This window comes from Lichenostomus cassidix, chromosome 11, assembly GCF_008360975.1.
Source record: "Lichenostomus cassidix isolate B80296 chromosome 11, HeHo_3.0, whole genome shotgun sequence".
Classification (NCBI taxonomy): Eukaryota; Metazoa; Chordata; class Aves; order Passeriformes; family Meliphagidae; genus Lichenostomus; species Lichenostomus cassidix.
In genome coordinates, this window is record NC_139492.1 from 20,256,941 (window position 1) to 20,276,786 (window position 19,846).

General features: G+C 39.6%; 1 protein-coding gene across 4 annotated transcripts in view; it reads right to left on the reverse strand.

Annotated features, from left to right (window-relative positions):
* Positions 1-2,922: 2,922 nt before the first annotated feature.
* The window catches only part of LRP3 (LDL receptor related protein 3), a 29,816-nt gene continuing 12,892 nt past the window's right edge, over positions 2,923-19,846 (reverse strand). For 3 of the 4 annotated variants that reach the window (XM_085072104.1, XM_085072105.1, XM_085072107.1), the window contains 4 exons: positions 11,180-11,388; positions 9,816-10,902; positions 8,518-8,650; positions 2,923-7,605 (listed from right to left, as the gene is read on the reverse strand). In XM_085072104.1, coding sequence (XP_084928230.1) covers positions 6,799-7,605; positions 8,518-8,650; positions 9,816-10,902; positions 11,180-11,388 — 2,236 coding nt within the window. In that variant the 3' untranslated portion in view covers positions 2,923-6,798. Of the gene's footprint in view, positions 7,606-8,517; positions 8,651-9,815; positions 10,903-11,179; positions 11,389-18,050; positions 19,391-19,846 lie in introns of those variants that run through there. The other variant, XM_085072106.1, reaches the window with a different exon arrangement.

Sequence of the window (19,846 nt, forward strand, 5' to 3'; positions counted from 1 at the left end):
AAACTTACGTCCAGGTGCTCAGAGCATTAATTCTTTTGTAAGAGACAAAGGCTGTAGCTGGGTAGGGTGAGGGGAGGAGGCACTCTGGCCATTGGGACCAGCACTTGCTCGTGGGACACCGGGAGGAAAGCTGCTGGTTTGGCTTCTGGCTGCAACTGCTGGACATCCAACTGTGCTCTGTTTTCTCCTCCTGGCTGGGTGAGCTCTTGCTTGGAAAAAGGCGCTGGATCCAACCCTTTTTGCCCTCTGGGAGCACACACTTTCCTGGCTGTGCTTTTGCAGCAACTTCGGAGGAGTCTGGCTGTCGCTGCCCCCCGTCCCGCTCGCCGGAATGCACTGCAGCATCTGCCATAACTGCAGAGCTCCTGTACCCTTGCTGGCTAGCCTGGGAGAACCAGCCCCAGGCCCTGCCCCTGCCCTGCCGCCCCACTCGCCGCTCCGAGCTCTCTGCCGCACACTGCTGCCCGCCCAGCCCGGCCGCCATTACCAACCACTGAGACAGACCTGACCCTGCGCCACAGCGCCACCTGCAGCTGCTCGGCTGTCATCGCATCTGCCCTGCCCGGCCGGGAGCTCAACAGCGCCCCTGCTGGCTGTGACCGTGATTACACCAAACGGGAAAGTGTCTGGCAGCCCAGGGATATCTGCCACCGGGTTTTCTGGTTTTGTTTGTTGTTGCTATTGTTATTTCTTGTTTACTCTGCTATAGATACTAGTGAAGAACTGTTATTCCCTTTCCTCATACCTTTGCCTGAAAGCCCTTGATTCCGAAGTTAAAATAATTCAGAGGGAAGTGGGGTCAAATTCTCTATTCTAAGGGAGGGTCCCGCCTCTCTTAGCAGTCACCTGTCTTTCAAACCAAGACATTGCTAATGTAAATAATATCTATTCAGCTTGCCTTTAAAAAAAAATTCAGAGCAGACCTCCCTGTGGCTTAGCAGCACCTGAACCTTTAACTAATGTCAAAGGCTCTCAACGGCTAAGTCTCCTTTTCCATAGCTCAAAATCAACTTCCTGTGGTATAATTTCCCACATATTAATTCTTGCAATACCTGTGTTAGCTAGTGAGAAAATTAAATGTATTACAGCTCCAGCAGTACTGATTGCTTTCAGAACTGCTAAGTTTTGGTGTGCATTTGTTTGTTTTAACAATTAAGGTATGAAAATCAGCCAACAACAAAACTTTGCAGCTCTTGAGACAATTCTGTATGGTAATGAGAAAGGTAATAATAACAGTAATAGTAGTAATGCTGCAACAGCTACCAAGGCTTTTCTTGGCTGTTGTTTAAGGGAATCAAAAGCAAAATTAAAGAACAAATTCCTCACAGTTGTCAATTCAGTTTGGCTCAAATTTTCCCTGAATATACCAACATGCTTTAAAAGAAACATTTGGCCTTAAATCAGAAGGCTTAACTTCGAACAGGTTGATTTTCTAAACCTCATCTTTGAATTACATACCAACCCCCAAAAAGTGTTCCATGATGTTTCATTTTTAGGAACACCTTGATCTCTGCTCCCAACATCACAGATATTACAGGCTTTGAAGAGGTTAGTGCCTAACATGTAGAATTTCTAACCATAGAAATCAATGTTCAAAATTAGAAAGATAAATTCATATGGTAAATGAAATTTAGCAGCACACTTAATCCATGTAAGAGATATTTTTCCTAAAGAAAAAGCAACTAGCCCCGAAGGAGACATAATTGCTAATATTTTAAAGCCCACTGAATAAAAGAAAAACCTTGAAACCTTCTCACAATTAGCATGTTGAGAATATTGTGATACTTGATACAGAAAAGTTGTTTCCAACAGAAAGGACTTTAAATAAAGCTAGAATATAGTATATAAGCAACAGTAATATAAGCAATAGTATATAAGCCTACGTATTATGTGCTATTATATTTATATAGCATAAAGTATTAGAGGCTGTAATGAAGAAAAATAGTCTGAGTGGTTTAGGGGGGCTAGGAGTTACTAATTTAGTGGGGGCTAGAAGTTGGATAATAATCTTCTGGAACTGATGAGTTTGGACAATGATTTACTAGGAACTGCTTACTGAAAACAAAGTATCATTTGCTTAATGATTTTGTGTTTGCCTAGCAAAAGGGAGGAGAAAGAGAAGAAAGACAAATAATTGACAAAAATTACTTACTGTGATGGAATATCCTGCTCTCGGACCCCAGAACTAGCTCAAGTTAGTTCTAAGGTTTGAACTTGGACCAAGAACCAAGGGAGCATGCACAAGAAGACGGGGGAAGAGTTCATACCGAGGAATACTCTGGTTACTGCCTCCCACGACCCTCAAAGCCCGCTGACTCAATTAATCGAGTGGCACTGTGCAGGCGCAAACATATTTAAACTTTGAACTTACTATAATACAAAGCGGGGATAGGTAATGAATATGTATAGGGGCATCATGTAACTTCATGCATATGTAACCTATAACCTAATACAAACCTAGTGAAGTGCTGCTGAGGTGTGCATGCTTTTGGAGGGGCTACCCCCATGTACCCCAGCACTGGAATAAACACACATACCACCTCATAACTATTTGAGTTGTGGAGTTAACCTCTGCCTCATGAGGAGTATTACCTGTAAGTCAGCCTAAGGCAAAGTCAATAAAAAATAGATTCGATTATTCTTATCTGATTTATCACACTATTGAAAAAATCAGCAACAGATATGTCATCACTGTGCTACATGTTTTTCAAGACAGAAGTGGAAAAGATAAAATTCCAGGAGTTGAGTGGGCACCATTGGGAAGCACAGAGAGAATGAGGCACCCCCTCCCTTCATATTCACGTCAACAGATGGAGTCATGGGTTGGCAACGTAACAGTCAGTGTCAAAAAAAGACTGTGGGAGTACAATTTAGGAATCCTTGTGCTTTGGTGTTAAGAGTGACAGTCAGAAATCCAGAAGCTCTGGGCATGTGAAATTTTATTAAAAATTAAGAGATCCAAAGCAAGGCAAAGTACGATGATGCCCATCATCTTGCTTAGTATCTTGCTCAGTCCAGGAAGCAGCAGTAGACACTGACAAACATGACACCATACCTGAACCATTTGCCTGCATACATGCTATGGTAAAATACTGTAACTAAATTAATATATAGAAAACAAATTAAAAACAAAAAACCCACAAACCATAGAAAAGAAATAGAGAACAAGTACGTTTAAGGGATATTGCAAAGTAATAGACAAGCTGGAAGGTACCAGGATTTCTAACAGAAACATTCCCTATTTTAATAGCGGTAGAGAAAATACTAAGGGAATCACTTTTCCCCTTTATGCTGCCTATGAGCTTGCATTATATTTAAACTAGTATGTATTCTTCTCTATTCAGAGGGTGTTTTGGAAAGTGGGTTTTTTTGACTGCTTGGATGGGAATTTTGTGTCTTAAAAAACTAAAACCAACCAACCAACCAACCACTTTGTTTCCTGTCTACAAAAATCTTTAAAGATTGCAGAAAAGCATTATGAAACAAAACAAAAAGTTTAACAAGTTTACTAGATGATTAAATGTTGTATAGTCTTTAAAGCGCTGTATTTCCATTTTCCCCCCTCTTCTTTTTTCTAATTTTAAGAAGTTCTGAATACAGGAAGGCAATCTAAATGAATCACAACTGAGGTGCCTTTGAGGATGGTTGATTCCTTGTTTAATGCTTACAAGAGACGGAAGTACATACACTAAGGCAGACTTTGTGATTTATCCAGGTATTGACATTCCGGGGCACTGCAATGCACCTCTTTGTGCTCGCAGTGCAAACACAGGGATTTCTTCTGTAAAATTAGCAGTGAACTTGTGGCTCTTGCCTCCATGGGGTGAGCTAGGAGGGAAAACTGCCCTGCAGCATACAAAAGTCAGTGCTTACAAAGAGCACCAGGCTTGTATTTCTCATTGATGCAAAGCTATATATTCCAGTAATGAGGGCTGTGAACATTTCTATATGCTTCAACATCAAATTTTCATTAACCTCGACTTTAAGTTTCTAAAAATAAAACCTTCTTGGTGAAGTTTTCACTGAATTACCAAATGCATCAGTACATAAAATATGTATGATACACATAAGAAATTATGTGTTTGCTTTGTCACGTTTTAAGTTTTAAGTTACACATCTTAAAAGTGTTAGCTGTTCAGCATTGTTCCCAAAATATAGCAGTACTCTGCAGTACATATTTTAACTTTATGAGCCTTATGATGGTGATTGTTTAAGGCATGGCATGATCAACATTATTTTATTATAGAAATATTTTTCTGTAACAGAAATAAATATACATGTATTTCTAAGGTCCTTCATATCCAGACAATATAAACTTTTAATATTTCTCCTAACTATACTTAACTACCTTATACATACAAGTCTGTGTATTTAAAATTATCTTTAGACAAAAAAAATAAATAAACATACTAAAACCTGTAGCCTTTGATGCAAACAACTACTCTGGCAGTGAATGACTACAGTACATGGCCTTGCAAAGGTGGAAGGAATGTACCCAGAATGTTTACAAATGCTATGAAAGCAAGATGTCAAAACTACATTTTCCTTTGATGAAATGAGTTCTGATCACAGAAGCAATTGGAAAAAATTAGTGAGCAGTATTTATTTAATGCAACTACAACTCTTACTTGTTATGCATTTTGCCACAAGCCCTTCCTGTTATTGATAACCTTAAAGAATCTGAATTTCTAACTCTGGAATGAACAGAATGAAACCAATTTGAAACAGAAGATGAAAATATCACTTCCATTTAATTCTTCCACATTACATTTTAGCACACCAAAGTTCTATTCCTTCTTTTCAAGGCACTCCCACAAAGGAAGTCCTAATGAAAGATCCAGAGCAAAATATAGCCCATTTAAAGGAAACTTTGACACTTTGATGTAAACCTAACTTTTCACTGAAGAAGCCTGTTTGCCTTTACAGACAGGAAAGTCCTATGGGAAGCAGAGCTCAGGCCCACAGGTGCCAAAGACCCCAGTTTCACAAGTTCAGTTAATAACTCCGGAAAACCTGAATTCCTACAACACCAAACAGGTTTTGGAGCACTCAGATGTTTACACAGCAGCATCAACTTCCTTGTTAAATCCTTTATAAAGCACTTTTGTTTGTCAAAGTGTCATGGGGAAATTGAAGCAGAGCTTTTGTTAAGAGTAGGGGGAGTCTGGCCACCACCCCAGCCATTGCAACGGGACCAAGCTATCACACAGCAGGTTCTGTCATTCTGCAGGGACTCCTCATTAAGCAATGCCACCTTCTTACAGGTCAATAACTTGCTTACTTTTAATTACACTCTAAAAAACCAAAAAGGCACCAGTTTACATTTAAGTGTGTATAATCCACACAGGGTCAGCTTTGAAAATGGCACTGATCTATTTCAGTTCTTCAAAGAAAAAAAGCAAATAAAAATAGCAAAATAACATCCTCTAAAAATAGAAGATAAATAAAATCACTGGCTTATACATCTGCACTTACATAGCAGATCTACAAGCAAACTTGTGAGACAGATTTTATTTCAAAATAAAACAGAAGTCTGATCCTGACCAAGTGGTCAGTGCTTCCCAGGACAGCCCTCAGGAGCTGAAAAGCCTCAGTGTCCTTCAGGGACAGTCAAAGTAGTATCAGCAGAAAGTCCCTGAAAACACAAGGGAGGAGAGGAAAAAGAGGGTAGAGAAGGAGGAAACAATTTTGCAACACTCATAACATCACTATGAAGAAAATGCAATGCATGACAAAACCAAAAAGAAATATTTCTGCAACTAGGATCCAATGCACTCCACTTATACTGAACACTGCTACACTCTCATTTACAAAGCTTCAGTAGCTAAAACACTTGATTTCATTCTGGGTATTCCATACAGAAACTCTGGATTTAGTGGATGCTTCAAGGTACATATGACCATCAAAACATTTCTGAAGGGAGCAAAAGAAGTGAGCAGTTTCTACAAAGAGGAAGCTACAAGGCATTTTAACTCCTCCTAAGTATTTGTAATTAGAATTATTAAATTTTAATTAAATTATTATGCCTAAAAAGACAACAATGTTATTTGTAACAGTACTCAAGAGTTACAAGGACTGGTGTCTGCCCCAGGTTCCAACAGAGTTCTCCAGTAAGACCACTGAAAGGCAGAGAAACATTGAATGCAGAGTGAGTAAAAGTACAAAGAAATACCACAGGATGGAGATGCCTCTAAACTGCAGTGACACACACCTGTTCTCCTGTTGGAGAATAAAGCTTGTGCCAAGTGCTAGCAAGGCCTGTGTTAGCTAACAGGCCGCAGCAGAGCCCTACGAAGGTGCCGTGAGAAAGATACCTAAGAGGCACATCTGTGCCTCTGGGCTGTGAGAGAATCTCGTGAGAAGATTTAGGAGGAACTGAGGAGGATCCCTGAATGTATGAGAATAGAATGCAATAGAATGTAAACTGTAACGTGTAATTAGCCAGTAGATTAATAATCACTAAATATAAGCAGTGTAACGGTATATAAGCCACTCATATGGTGGAATAAAATGGAGCTTGTTTTATGACTCAAATTGAGCTGTGCCGCTTGCTCTCACTCTCGCCGTCAAATCTAACAACATTCTCCTAGCCCCTGACATCACACACTGGCCTACTTCTGCCCCATTGGAGTTTCAGGAATAACAATGATGACAGAAAGTTGTCCCATTTAGTCTTGTACTTCATTCACTATGGGATTAAAGCACACTGATTTTAAGAGAGAACAGACATACCACCTATCATCAAAGTGCATTGTCACATAAACAATGAAATTTACATGGACAAAACAAATATTTTTATTAGCAAACAAGTAAAGATTCATCATCACTGGTATTGTTTTCAGAAAGGGAAGTAGATGACTGTAACATTGGCACTTCCACAGAATGGCAACAAGCCACCTGAACACTCAAAGTCTCCTCCCGATATGAGTTAGGGCAACATTGGTTTTGTCCATCCACTTGGATATGAACATTCACAGGGCTGGCTGGATAACCAGACTCCCACTTTTTTAAGGGTAATCTACATGGATCTTCACTCAGTGGATGACTTCCACTTAAACCATTGTCCTCTGGGACAGTCCTCCTGGATACTGACCCTCCATGGATCGTTTCTGTAACACTTTCAGATAAAGGATCTCTGAAAGCCTTTCCTGAATCCACTTTACTGGACGGCTTAAGCTCTCTGTCACAGTCAGCACTTAGAGATTTATCAGTGTATCCAGCCTCAGGCTCTGCATGTGCTGCTGTGCAAGTATTTGACTGGAAGATGTTAGAAGGCGATGGCTCTGTGATTTCAGTCTCTGGCTGCAAGCTGCTACATCCAGCTTCTTGTGGGCCCCTGACTTGGCCACGTAGGTCTAAACTAGGTCCTTCTGGGGAGGGTGGAGGACTCCGAATAGTCCCATCAGCACTGTTGATGATTCCATCACCCAGGGTAGTCTGTGAGGCGTGGGCAGGCGTCAGGAGTGGGATCTGTCCTCTCACTCGAGGTCTGTGAAAGAGTCTGTTCCAGAGCCTGCCCAAGCGCCGCCGAGATGAGCTCCGTCTTGACGAGTGTCGTCTCATCTGCCTCCTCATGACTGTTCGAATGTTCTGCAGCACAGAAGCCTGTAACACAGAGGTAGCAAACTAGCATTTCACACATACTCAAAAGATGTCTAAACCCTGTTATCCCCACTAATATCTCCACTTTACCACAATACTCAGACTTGGTCCCTATGCTTCCTTGTTAAATGCATTTTCTCTAATCAAAGACAGCTCTGCCTGTACGAAAAGACTCTCATAGATTCATAGAATGGTTTGGCTTGCAAGGGACCTTAAAGATCATCTAATTCCAAATTCCCTGCTGTGAACACCTCCCACCAGACAAGGTTGGTCAATGCCCCATCCAACCTGGCCTCGAACAGTGCCAGGGAAGGACAGCCACAACTTCTGTCCCTCACAGTGCTTATTTTATGAGTTTAAGCTCTACTAGTCTGCCCAGGAAGGTAATTTTCCACTGGAGTAACAAACTACAAGTGCTTTATCACACTAGGAATTGTATCTCAGTTGGAAATTTCTGACAGGATACAGAAGTTTTTTGAGTACTCAGCAATGAAACAATGTCTTAATGGCCATTATAATTTATCTGTAAGTGAAAAACAATCTTTTCGGAAAATTAAGAATTTTCAAAAAATACTGCTAGAGACTTTATTTTCTTATTGTTTCAGGTGCATTTACAGTTTCAGCTTAAAAAGCCTTTTTTTTCTTATTTACTTTCTGACCTTTCTCTCTTTGTCTCTATTCATTCTGTCTTGATGTACAGCAAAACTGTGATGCTTATCTCACTGCTGTTCCTCACCAAATACATTTAACATGTTCAAAACTATCCACAGTGCCTGTGGAACTGTGGTTCTTCAGCTCCATGTAATGCATCTACATTTTTATATTACTTCCATATAATTAGCACAGCCACTGAAATACATTGCCAGATTGATTTTATGGTTGCAGAAATATTCATTGGCACTTGTGTCTGCATACTTGCGATGCATTGTACACAGGGAAGTCTTCAACTGGGGGGATAAGCCCTTGTGCAATCAGCTGTCCATAGGAAGGTGGAGCTTCCCGCTGCACAAACTCTGCCTCCAGTCGTGTCATCTGAGTCTCAAATGCTCTGGAAACAGAAACAGAGAGAAAATATGGAAGAGAAGTAACAGTCAGTTTGTCCTGCCTCCCTCACATTAATGTATAAAAGCACTGCCAAGGGGCTCATGCTAGGAGTAAAACCACAAACCTTCCACTAAGGTCCACAAAAATCTTATCAGGATGCTAAAATAAATAAAAGCACTAAGAATAAAGGGTATGAGTGAATCAAACCAGCAAACTCTCTAGTGCAGTCTCAGGCTGGACACTGCGGCAACCGAATTTTTTTCAACTAGCCAGTAACTGTTGTGCCAGTAAGAGCAGTAACTTGTTCAGCAAGGGCCCAAAGATTCTTTTTGGAAAAGACATTAAGAACTGGAAACAATCACGCAATAAAGGCAGCTTGCAGTTGCAGAGAGGTTTGGCTGTCCTGCCAGAACAGAGGCACTGAGGTTCCCACCTTAGCACAGCAGCTCTTTTGCAAGTCCTTAATCATGCAGATTTGATGATCATTCTTTGATCAGGAGAGAATGTTTAAAACACAGTGTCAGCAACATAGCACAGAGCTGGTGCACATGACGAAGAGATAGGAACCAGAAAATCCCTTATGACTCCCTCCTACATGGCAGAACCCCACTTGCACATACGTGTAACACACAGGCAAAGAAAGACACACCCTACAAGTAAAATGAGGCATATGGGACCAGGGAAAAGGGGCACAGAACAGCTTATACCATGGACAATTCCTGCCCAGAACAGGTCCCACCACAGCAGGACATTGCTTTTAGCAGAACTGAGAACTAGAGTATTTGGGGAGGGGTGAAGGGTTATTCAATTCAGATTCAGTGAAGACTTCACTGTAGCAGTTCAGCATTCAGTTTGCAGCAGGGGCAAGGGGTTTTCTGCAAGGGGAGGAGGAGGAAAAGGAAACTGCTCAAGTTAGATACAGATTCTGCCATGCCGCAAAATAAACGTGTACTTCTCACAGACCACAGAAGAGCTGATATTCTACTCACTACTCCCACAAATCTTCTCTAAGCCTGATGTGGTAACTATTATTTAGCTGTGATCAAGTCCTTGGATTTGATTTCACAGTATATTGCAAATTCTCTGGTTAAGAATCAACTTCTTTTTCCTTTTAACAAAACAGAAAAAAACACCACAGCTATGAAATATCAACCAAGCAAGACACTTACCTGTATTCCCTGGTCCTCAGAGAATATAATTTAAATGCACAACCTAGTGCTATCACTAGCAGCAAGCCACACACGAGACTCCCAATCAGAGCAGCTGTGATGACCTTCCTGGGAACAATCACCAGGCAGTTATGTTCATCACTTCCATCCTGACAGTCTTCTTGGCCATCACAGCGCCAAGTTTCAAAGATGCACAGATTTGTCCCACAATGGAAGTTTCCTGGTTGGCAAGTAAAGCAGTTTTTTTCATCTGAGCCATCTGGACAGTTCTTCTGGTTATTACAGCGGTCAAGTATTGAGTAACAAAGCCCACTGTTTCCTTCACATGGGTACTCATTCTTCTGGCAAGCAGGACAGTTCTCCTCATCCTTGCCATTCGGACAATGCCACCAGCCATCACAATGCTGCTTATCGGTGAAACACTCCTCATCGCTTCCACAAGGGTGTTCCCAAGGAAGGCAATAGCCTTTCACCTGGTATGTTGCATTGAATCCATGGCCAGTGCTCTTGGAGCGGGCATGATACAAGACAGTGAGTTGGCCTTTTGGTGACTCCACACTTACCGGATGCCTGTTGTTGTGGTGCGAAAACGTCTGCATTAATTTATCACCTCTCTCTCCAATGCCATCATACACCTTTACATAGTCATTGTAGCCTAACTGCAAATCAAGCTGCAACAGAACATGCCGATTATCCTGTGTGTCCACATACCATGTGCAACGAAGGTCTGATCTGCTGTGATCAGCACGGAATAAGTCTGGGGAAGCAAAAGATCCATAAAAATTACCCAGCCTTTTGCCACAGGAAAGATCAGGACAATTATCTTCATCCGAACCATCACCGCAGTCTTTAACCGAATTACACCTCAGCTCATTCATCAAGCATTTGGTGGAGTGAGCTGCACTGCACTGAAACATTCCTGAGGGACAGATGCTGGATGGAGGGTCTGTTGGAGGGACAGTGCAATTTTTTTCATCTGAGTTATCACCACACTCATCCATGGAATTACACTTCCAAGTACTGGGAATACACTTCCCATTTGCACAACGTAATTCATCTGGCTGGCACACAGACTGACCTATTTTTCCTGTGAAAGAGGACCAGCAGAAAAAAGTCAGCATTAAAACTTTTGGAACTGGTATCAGTTTTTAATATCTACTACCCTGCCTATCACAAGTCAATCAGTCAGGCCAGTACACTTCAAGAATACTGTTAAAAACCACATGCAAATATCAGTGTTACCACACCAACACTTTACAGTCATCAAGACTGGCCCAAGACTCCAGTCAAGAAAAAGTACTACTAACTTCCAAGTTATGCCAGAGAGAGTATAAAGTGAAGCCAACAAAACCGTAAGATTTTACCTCTAATATAAGAAAGGCGAAATCCCTGAGCCTGTCCTGAGCTTGATGCATCTGAGTGAAAAAATATCCATACATGGTCCCTTGCAGAGATGAAAGATGGAGGTATGGAAGATCCACATACTTTGTACTCCTCCCGCTTAGAAGATGGGCCAATCATCAACCAGTCTACTGCACACTTCTGAGAGTCTTCCAAATCAAAGTTCTTAAAACTGTTAAGAACAAAAGAAAGCACAAGTTACAAAGAGGACATGTATCTGGAACAAAGCCTAACAGAGAAAGAACAGACTCTAATGGCTGACTTTCTGCACCAAGCAGGGCTGACATGAAGATAATACATTCAAAGATAATGAAACATCTACCTTCCATATACTACCTTGAGTATATAGAATCAAAGCACATCCCCCAATTTGGAAAAGCACCCATCTCACAAGCATGAACATCATGCCAAAGTAGCTCCAAAAGCTGAAAGAGTGACTCCTCTTTTTTCAGTCCTTAAATACAACTGCTTCCTAAAATACAGATATGAGGAAAAGCAAAATTCCAGAATACATTATACAGAAGATGATTAATTTCAGCAGTCATTTCCAACCTTAAAAGCTATGAAACTAGGGATGACAGAGGTGACTACAGTCTCAGAAAAAGAACAACAGGAAGCAGTACAAAGAAACCTAAAGGGCCAAGTATGAGAGACACAAATCCACTTTTCAAGCCATGGATGGACAATGAGAGAACAAGAAGAGACTATGGGTGGAAATGGAACCTAAAATCTAACACCATTATCTTTTCATACAAAGATTAAAATATTCCTGTTGTGGGAGTGCAAATGCAGAGCAAACAAGACTATAACCTTTCACAGTGAAATTTCCAGCCTTTCTGCTGACACAAGCCCAGTGATGTATTCAATAGCAGCTTATCTAGTGCAAAGAGGCACCCTGACTATCTGCAGAACACTGAACACAACCAGATAATACTCATTAACCTGTGGCTCAGGAACCATATGTGGTATTTGTTCTCTGATTAAACAGATTGCATTTGCATTCAGTAATCTGCAATGACAATAGCAGATTGCACAGAAAAGCATACTCATTAGGAAAGGACACACTGTTCGGAACACTCAGAAATTAATTTTGGTTCTCTTTTACGTAACTCAGCTACACCAAATTAACCTGGTAGAAGCCTGTGCAAACTCCATGAAAATATCTAGACAGAACTTTCAGAAATGCAGAAAAGCTGCAACGAAATACAGATCTCCTTCCATACAGGATTTTTCACTAACATCAAATTCTTTGAAAAAGATAAATGGAAAGATAATTTTCTGATACTAATGTGTATTTACAAAAGGCTGTCAATGCCTGCCAGATCTTGACCTTCGAAGCTGAAAGGGCAAGAACAGCTACTACATAAACTAGCTAATTCATTTAAGCAGGAGATTCAGCCTACCCACACCTGTAGGTTCTGCCAAACACATTGCCTTAATAATCCTCAAAAAAAAAATTATCAGCAAGAGCATGAGAAGTAAGAGAGCATTGAAAGTGATAAGTTAAAAGGAAATTAAGAGATTACAAACAACATATGTGCAAGGACAATCCACCCAGAAACATGTTCTTCATTTTCTAACTCTTTTTCTCCCACCAACCTCTGTGTGAGTTCCCAGCTGGGAAGAAATCTAGAAGTGCTATTCCCACAGTACTTAATTCTTTGCTATAAACAATCTCATCAAGCTTCTGCAACCAGCGTATTTTGCAAGGAAGTTCTAGATAATTGTGCAGCCAAAATAAAACTATTTAAGTACTCAGCCACTCAAAGATAAACTAGACTATTTCTGTTACAGGCGTTCTGCATAAAATGTTTTTAATGGCCAAGAAAGCGAACAGCCACTGCATCATGAAAAGGCAAACTATAGGCACTCACATAAATTCTGTTTGCTACATGAGATGTGAGACAGCATTACTGAGCTACCACATCAGTTTTGCTCTCTGTAACTCATTTTGGCACCACACATCATGTAGGGTTTCTACCACCTATTTGGAGGATTGTTCACAGGGATTTTTTTAATGAAAACTTTTTGACTGTTAGAAATACCTATCTGCCCAGCAAAAAAAGTTTTTAAGAAAAGGGAACAGTCACTAAATCAAGAAATGAAAACTCAAAACTGGGAAGGGGAGGTGGGAATGGTTATAAAAACTTCTGTTTGTGTGATACAACCAAGTTCACTTACTAAATCTTTTGATCCTTTACTTCTGTAGTTATTTCAGATGTGCCAGGATCAACCCTAAAGAGGCAAACAAATTGTTCTCCTATCTTTCCCAGTTCTCAGCATTCCAACTGGGTCCCACAGCCACTCACTTTCCCTTCCCCTTCCCTCCTGAAAAGAGCTACTTTTGTTTATCAAGTAAATAATTCAGCCATAGAGTTGTTACACAACACACACTGCACAAACACAGGGGGGGAAATTGCCTATATAATAAGCTGTGTATAATTTACTTTAAAATTCATTTCTTTCTAGAAAAAAAAAGAAAAACGTTTAACACTTAAGATTCACACAAAGGAAGAGTACAGAAAAGTCAGCTACATGCACATACCTTGTTTACCAACTACTTTGTAGATGACAGCAATACCTCTCAAGAGTCTGAATTCATGTATAATTAATATCTTTCACTGGCACCTTGAAATTATAGTATTGTACATTGCTCATAAACAGCTTTTTTTGGTTGTAGAAGAGGAATAACCTTTAGTTCCAGCTTCCAATGCAGAAGCCCAGGCATACAGACGATAACTGATTTTCTTGAGTGTCAGTTGTGGATCTCAGATTCAGAGCAGAATCCCACTCTTCTCCACTAACAAATCCAAACTTTAGCCACAGAGTACAAAGGTGATGAGGCAGAACAGACTTGCAAGGAAACACCGTGTTTAACAGATTACCTGAGAACACCATTCCTCTCGGAGATACACAAGCTACCGAAAAAAATGCCTTGGTATTTGAAAAGGGCAATACAGAATATTCAAAAGAACAAACTCTTTTACAAAAACAAACATCTTAATCCCAAGTGCCTAGGAGTTAAAAATGCAATTTCACTGAAATATGTTCTAGTTCCAATGTGAAGTTTTATATGTAATAGATACCATAGCAGTTACAAAATTTCTTCTGCTAAGGGCCAAAGAGAAGTCGAAGCAATTATGCTCCACCTTATGCAAACTAATCAATAGATTTACTTTCAACAAATTTTCCTTTGATTAAGGCATTGTCAATCTATTCCAGCACCCTTTTAAGTTACATTGCCCCTACTAGAAGCAAATTTTTACTCATTTATATTGATGGTGATTTTACACAAGAGTGAAAGCATGCTATACTTGAACAAGTCCTCACCACAAAAAACACTACCTTGCAAAGAAATATGAAAACAATATGAATACGTTTGTATTTGTAAGTACATAATATTTGGTTTCACTTTGTAATGCATTTGTGACCACAAGGTTTTGTGTCAGAAGTTTCTGCCATAGTAGTCTGACATGAAGTAGCCTACTAATTAATTTTAGCCAAGAGTCCTGAATACTGCATTCAGCCTCTACACTTCTTTCATTATCTGTAATTAGATCTAGTGCTGCTCCATCACAGCCTTCTGAAGAATAATTTAATCCTGCTACCCACAAAACATTTATTTATTCAGCTGAGCTTTCTCAAAATTTTCAAAGCTTTCTCAGTTTTTTCTATCTAAAGAATTAGTCCAGTGGTTGAATGAGTGATGGTATACAGTGGAAATACTGGACCAAGACTTGTGCTTGTACTGCTTGTAGGATTATACAGACACTGTACAGTCTTTGGAAAAGTACTGAAGTCTGTAGTTACTGTTCTTGAGGAAAGTCTCAGACCCTTTGTATCAAAAAGCTGCATCATTTTTTGTAACTAAAACAACAAACAGGAGCCATACTGTAAGAGCGAGTATTCATGTATAACTTCACCCGTATCTCATGCAGCACCAGTCAGTACTGCAGTATTTTTAAACATCTTGGGCAGGGAAGCACAGGATTTGAGAAGAAAAGCAAAAGACAGGTCTGCTCAGTCACTAATCCTCTCCAGCAAAGCCCTCTGACAGGACTGGAACGTGGACCCAGAGGTCCATCCTACCATGCATGCTGCAGTGCACAGTGGCACTAAACTCTTGCTCTCCTCAACTACAGCCTTCCCCTCCCACACTCCACCTGCTCCAGATATTCCCCTCCACCGAAGAGCTTCACTTCTACAGCAATGCCCCCCTGCTTTGGTATCTTGGCACTTGGTGATAAAGGGAAGGAGAACCTGTCATTCCTCCAGATTTCTATTCCTCTCCACAACCAGAGCACACAGCCCTAGTTCACAGGGCAGGGAGAGAAAAGCAGTCAAACATTGGTATTTTGAGCATTAGAACTGAAACGTTAGCAAAATACAACACCCATCACAGAACATCGTTTAAAATGGTCTGGCCCTTAAGCTGTTCTCACTGCTACTTGTAGATCTCCAGAACAATACAGGAATAGAGAAGGAGACTGATGTACAAGATCAAAATTACTGGACCAAATTTTGCCAGTTTTGTCTCTCCTGAAAGATACTATTCAAAAGCAGCACCTCCAGTTGTCTTGCTTTTTGGAATGTCTCTTCCATATTTTTATACAAAAGTACAACAATAGCTTATTAAACATTGAAAGTATTCAGAATTTGGGGATCAGAACAACGCAATGTGAACTGAGAAATGCAGTACTACGTCTTGTTTTTACTAAATTCTACAGAAATCAGTAAATTCATCTGATTCTTCTTTCAGGGGCATGACACTAACATCCAACAGTGAGCAGAACTCCAGGAGATTAGAGAAAATCACAGGGTTGGTCATATATATCAGTTCTCACCTATGCACTCACGTACTCACGTGAAGTAACAGAATACAGTGGTATCTTCCTATTAACTGACAAATATTTTTATGCTGCTGGAAAGAACTTAATTAAACCAGATTATCATAAACACACATTAACAGTCTATATATATGAGAAAAATGTGCTTCCAGTGAAACTAATGCTTAGCAGACCTAAGTTGTTTGCCATCTGCATTGAAAGGAACAGTATTAGCTAGGAAAAAAAGTACTTCTATAAATAATGTAGCGAATTCTCTACACCCCTTTCAATAATTTAGGCATGAGGGACTACATATGAAAGGAAAAAAAGCTTTCTTAATAACTGGAAAAGGACAAACATGGGGTGCAAAATCTGAATGAAAGTAATTAGGAAATAAATAAAGTAAATGCCCAATTTAGCCCTCTAAACTAATTTTAGAAATTGGACAATAAATATTATGGGTAGATCAGTAAAGCACAGTCCCAAAATAAAACCGACCGACCAATTAAGCAAGAAAGGTTACTTCTATTCGCCAACTTCTTACAGAATGTGCACACTGTGAAAAACTGATGACTTAATTGGCTCATTAAAAACTTCTGCTTAACCATTGAAGCACAAGGACCTTAAATCAGGAAAGCTCTATTCCGCCCTCAGCTCCCAAGCACCAGCTAGCTGCATAACCTTAGGGAAAAGACACTAGGACTGTTTCTTCAAAAGCTGAGCAAGCAAATGGCTATTATGTGGTTTTCTCCAGTTAATGTCAAGTTCTGAAACACCATGAGTTTGGTAAATAGACTATGAAGCAGTCCTTTTAACTCTTCACGCAATTACAGGCCAGCAAGAATACATGAACAGACCCCAATTTTATGCAGAAATTAAAACTCAAATGGTATCTGACAATTTCTTTTTTCAAAGACAACGTCACGAATCACTGAAGTGAAAGCCAATGAAGATGATCCCCTCGCCACAATTAATAATAGCTTGAGCGGGTCACTAAGTAGATCACTTTTCAATACTCTTACCTTGAATGCTGAACATGGAAAGCATTTTACTGTCAGTTCCCTAAATTCCAATAATAAAATAATAAATTTATACTCCGCCCACATCAGGGTTACTGACAACCATCAGGTAACAGCAACTGATAAACAAAATTTTTTTTAATCTTTTTCTCAGATATGAGGAAACATACACTTATAAAGCCTGTAAAGGATGGCAAAAAGGCAGTTACTGCATATGACATCTTTATCTGATCTTACATGATTTTATGTAATCCTCTGTGCAAAGAAGCATAAAAATAGAGAAAATGGCTGAAAAAATCAAGTTCTTTCTAAAACAATAACTAGCAACTGATTACCCAAATTTAAAGAGACTTCACATAGTCCTGGAAAACAGTGGCTACAGACGTGTTCCCAGGTCTCAACAGAACCATTCCATCAGACACACAAACTTGAGAAAAGTATTGAAATGTGCACAGAGTGGTATAAGCACAAAGAACATACACTTGCTCATGGGAAAGCTCCCTGAAGGATTTCTACAAAGTAAACTGCATAGCAAAACAATAAGCATGGAAATGTGAGGATATGAAGAAAATCAACATACACATGAAATACAGACATTAAGATATAGCTTCTGAAAGACATGGCCACAGAAGCCAGCATCCCACATCCACATGTAAGTTTGGTCACTGTTGTACTGAAAGTTGCTGAATAATAGGTTTATAAAAAAGAACAACCAACTGCAAACAGTTTAGAAATAAAAGATTTAGAAATAAAAACTTTCAATTGCAAGTTTATCCCTTAATGACTCCTGCTGTATCTCATTATATACGTCTCTCACCTAACACTGCTCTCTTACTGTCAACGAGAATTCAAGATCAAAGGAAATACATACAGTGTAACACAACACAAAGGAGATGGGTTTTTTGAAACCTTTCAAAATCCAGATGTTAGCACAAGAACTGTGTTTCATTTTCTCAGGAAAATATAAAAAGCTAGTCTTATGCCCTTACCAACACACTGTTAGAATAAGAAGCATATCCAACTGGTAAGCAGAAAACATGCTCACATTTGAAAACTCTTAGCCTAGGCAAGTCAGTTCCTTCTTTTACATCCTTGGCACTACAAGGGCAACAGCCTTGTAAAGAAATCCTCAGATGGTGTAACATTATGCATTTCATACACTGGAGTGAGTCATTCCAAGTACATTTATAGACAGAAACATAACACCACAACACTAGTCCCTGGGATGTAAACACATAGTTCCTATTATTTGCATGTGCAGAGGAGGGCAGGTTATGGCTGTGTATTCAGTCATAGAAAACAAACCCATTAAGAAGAAACCTTTCAAGTCATATTGCTGTGCATACATCTAAACTGTATGCTCATTATTACCAGTTGCCACACCTCACGTTCCTGTATTTCTTTAGCCTGTATTGCATCCATACTTGCAGAAGAGAGTCCTAATTCTAATTGGAGCTCTGAGACATTTTCACAGCATAAACTGCAGCATTACTCTCCAGAGCAAAGTCCTTTGTCTCACCTATATATTTTCTCAGTTTCCAACAATCTACTTTGAAACAAATTCCCCAAGTCCAGTGCAATGTAATGGGGTTTAAAAGCATGTTTCTATTTATGAATTTCAAATGCTGGCATGTATTTACTTCATTACTTTTAGTGAGTAGTTCCTATTGTGAACTGGGGATGGTGGAGCCTTCCTATTATTCCATCTGGAGCCAATTTGTTTTTAATTTCTAAGCATCTGCAGTTGAAGAGGTTTTACAGTCCTTTTAAGCAGCTGAGCAAAGAATGAGCAGATGGTGTCAAATGTAGCAGTACTAAACCCCCCACAAAAAAAACTTTTCCTAGGTTTTATTTTTGAAGCAAGAAATTATTGGTTTGTGAAGGATCATTAGCCCAGAGAAATTAAGCACATTCACAGTATGCTCATATTATAGCCTAAACATTCTTAACAAACCATTTGCAATATATTTTAGTCTTCATTGAATAGCATTTTTCTAGAACTGAGCTGAAATTGTACGACAAATGCTAACTATTATTTGATTTGATGGAAATAAATATTAAGCAGAAAAACATATGTCTTTTGGTAAACAAGTAACAATAAGCAATAATTATCTTCAACTGTCTATTAAACATAGCTCCATTTCAAGACATTAGCAAAAAAGCCATTTTTGTTCTAAGAATTTTACATACCCACTGAGGCTGTTCCTGGTTTTATAACCTTCACCTACTCCTATTTATAAGCAATGAAGAGAAAGGGGACTATTTAATGTGAGTAAATATACTGTTGCTTCCTACCCCCTCATCTGTAAGAGGTATATGAAATCTCAGGCACTGCAAAGATAAATGTTGGAAAACGCAGTTTTCCAGCAAAACTTGTGTTAGTTGAGCAGGCCTGAACAAAGCCTCAGCATAGCCAGGCCTCAGTGGAGATCCTAACAGGCTGTCATGAGACACTAGCACCTGAGAACCACAGCTTTGCATCTAGGCTGTGAGAAAAATGTTATGAGAAAAGATAGGGAGTCAGAAGTGTTATGAGAAAAGATAGGGAGTCACCAAGAAAATCCCTGAATATGTGAGAACAAACTGCAGATACGTGTGTAGCTATAATTAGAAACATCTGTAACAGTATATAAGTTTCTCGTTTGGTGAAATAAAATGAAGCTTGCTTTATGACTTATGTTAAGTCGTGTATGAGTTCTCTCTCGCCAATCGTCAGATAAATACATTAAAAGACAACAAGTGACTTGAATAATTATGGATGTCAGAAGTAGCCTACAGAAACAAG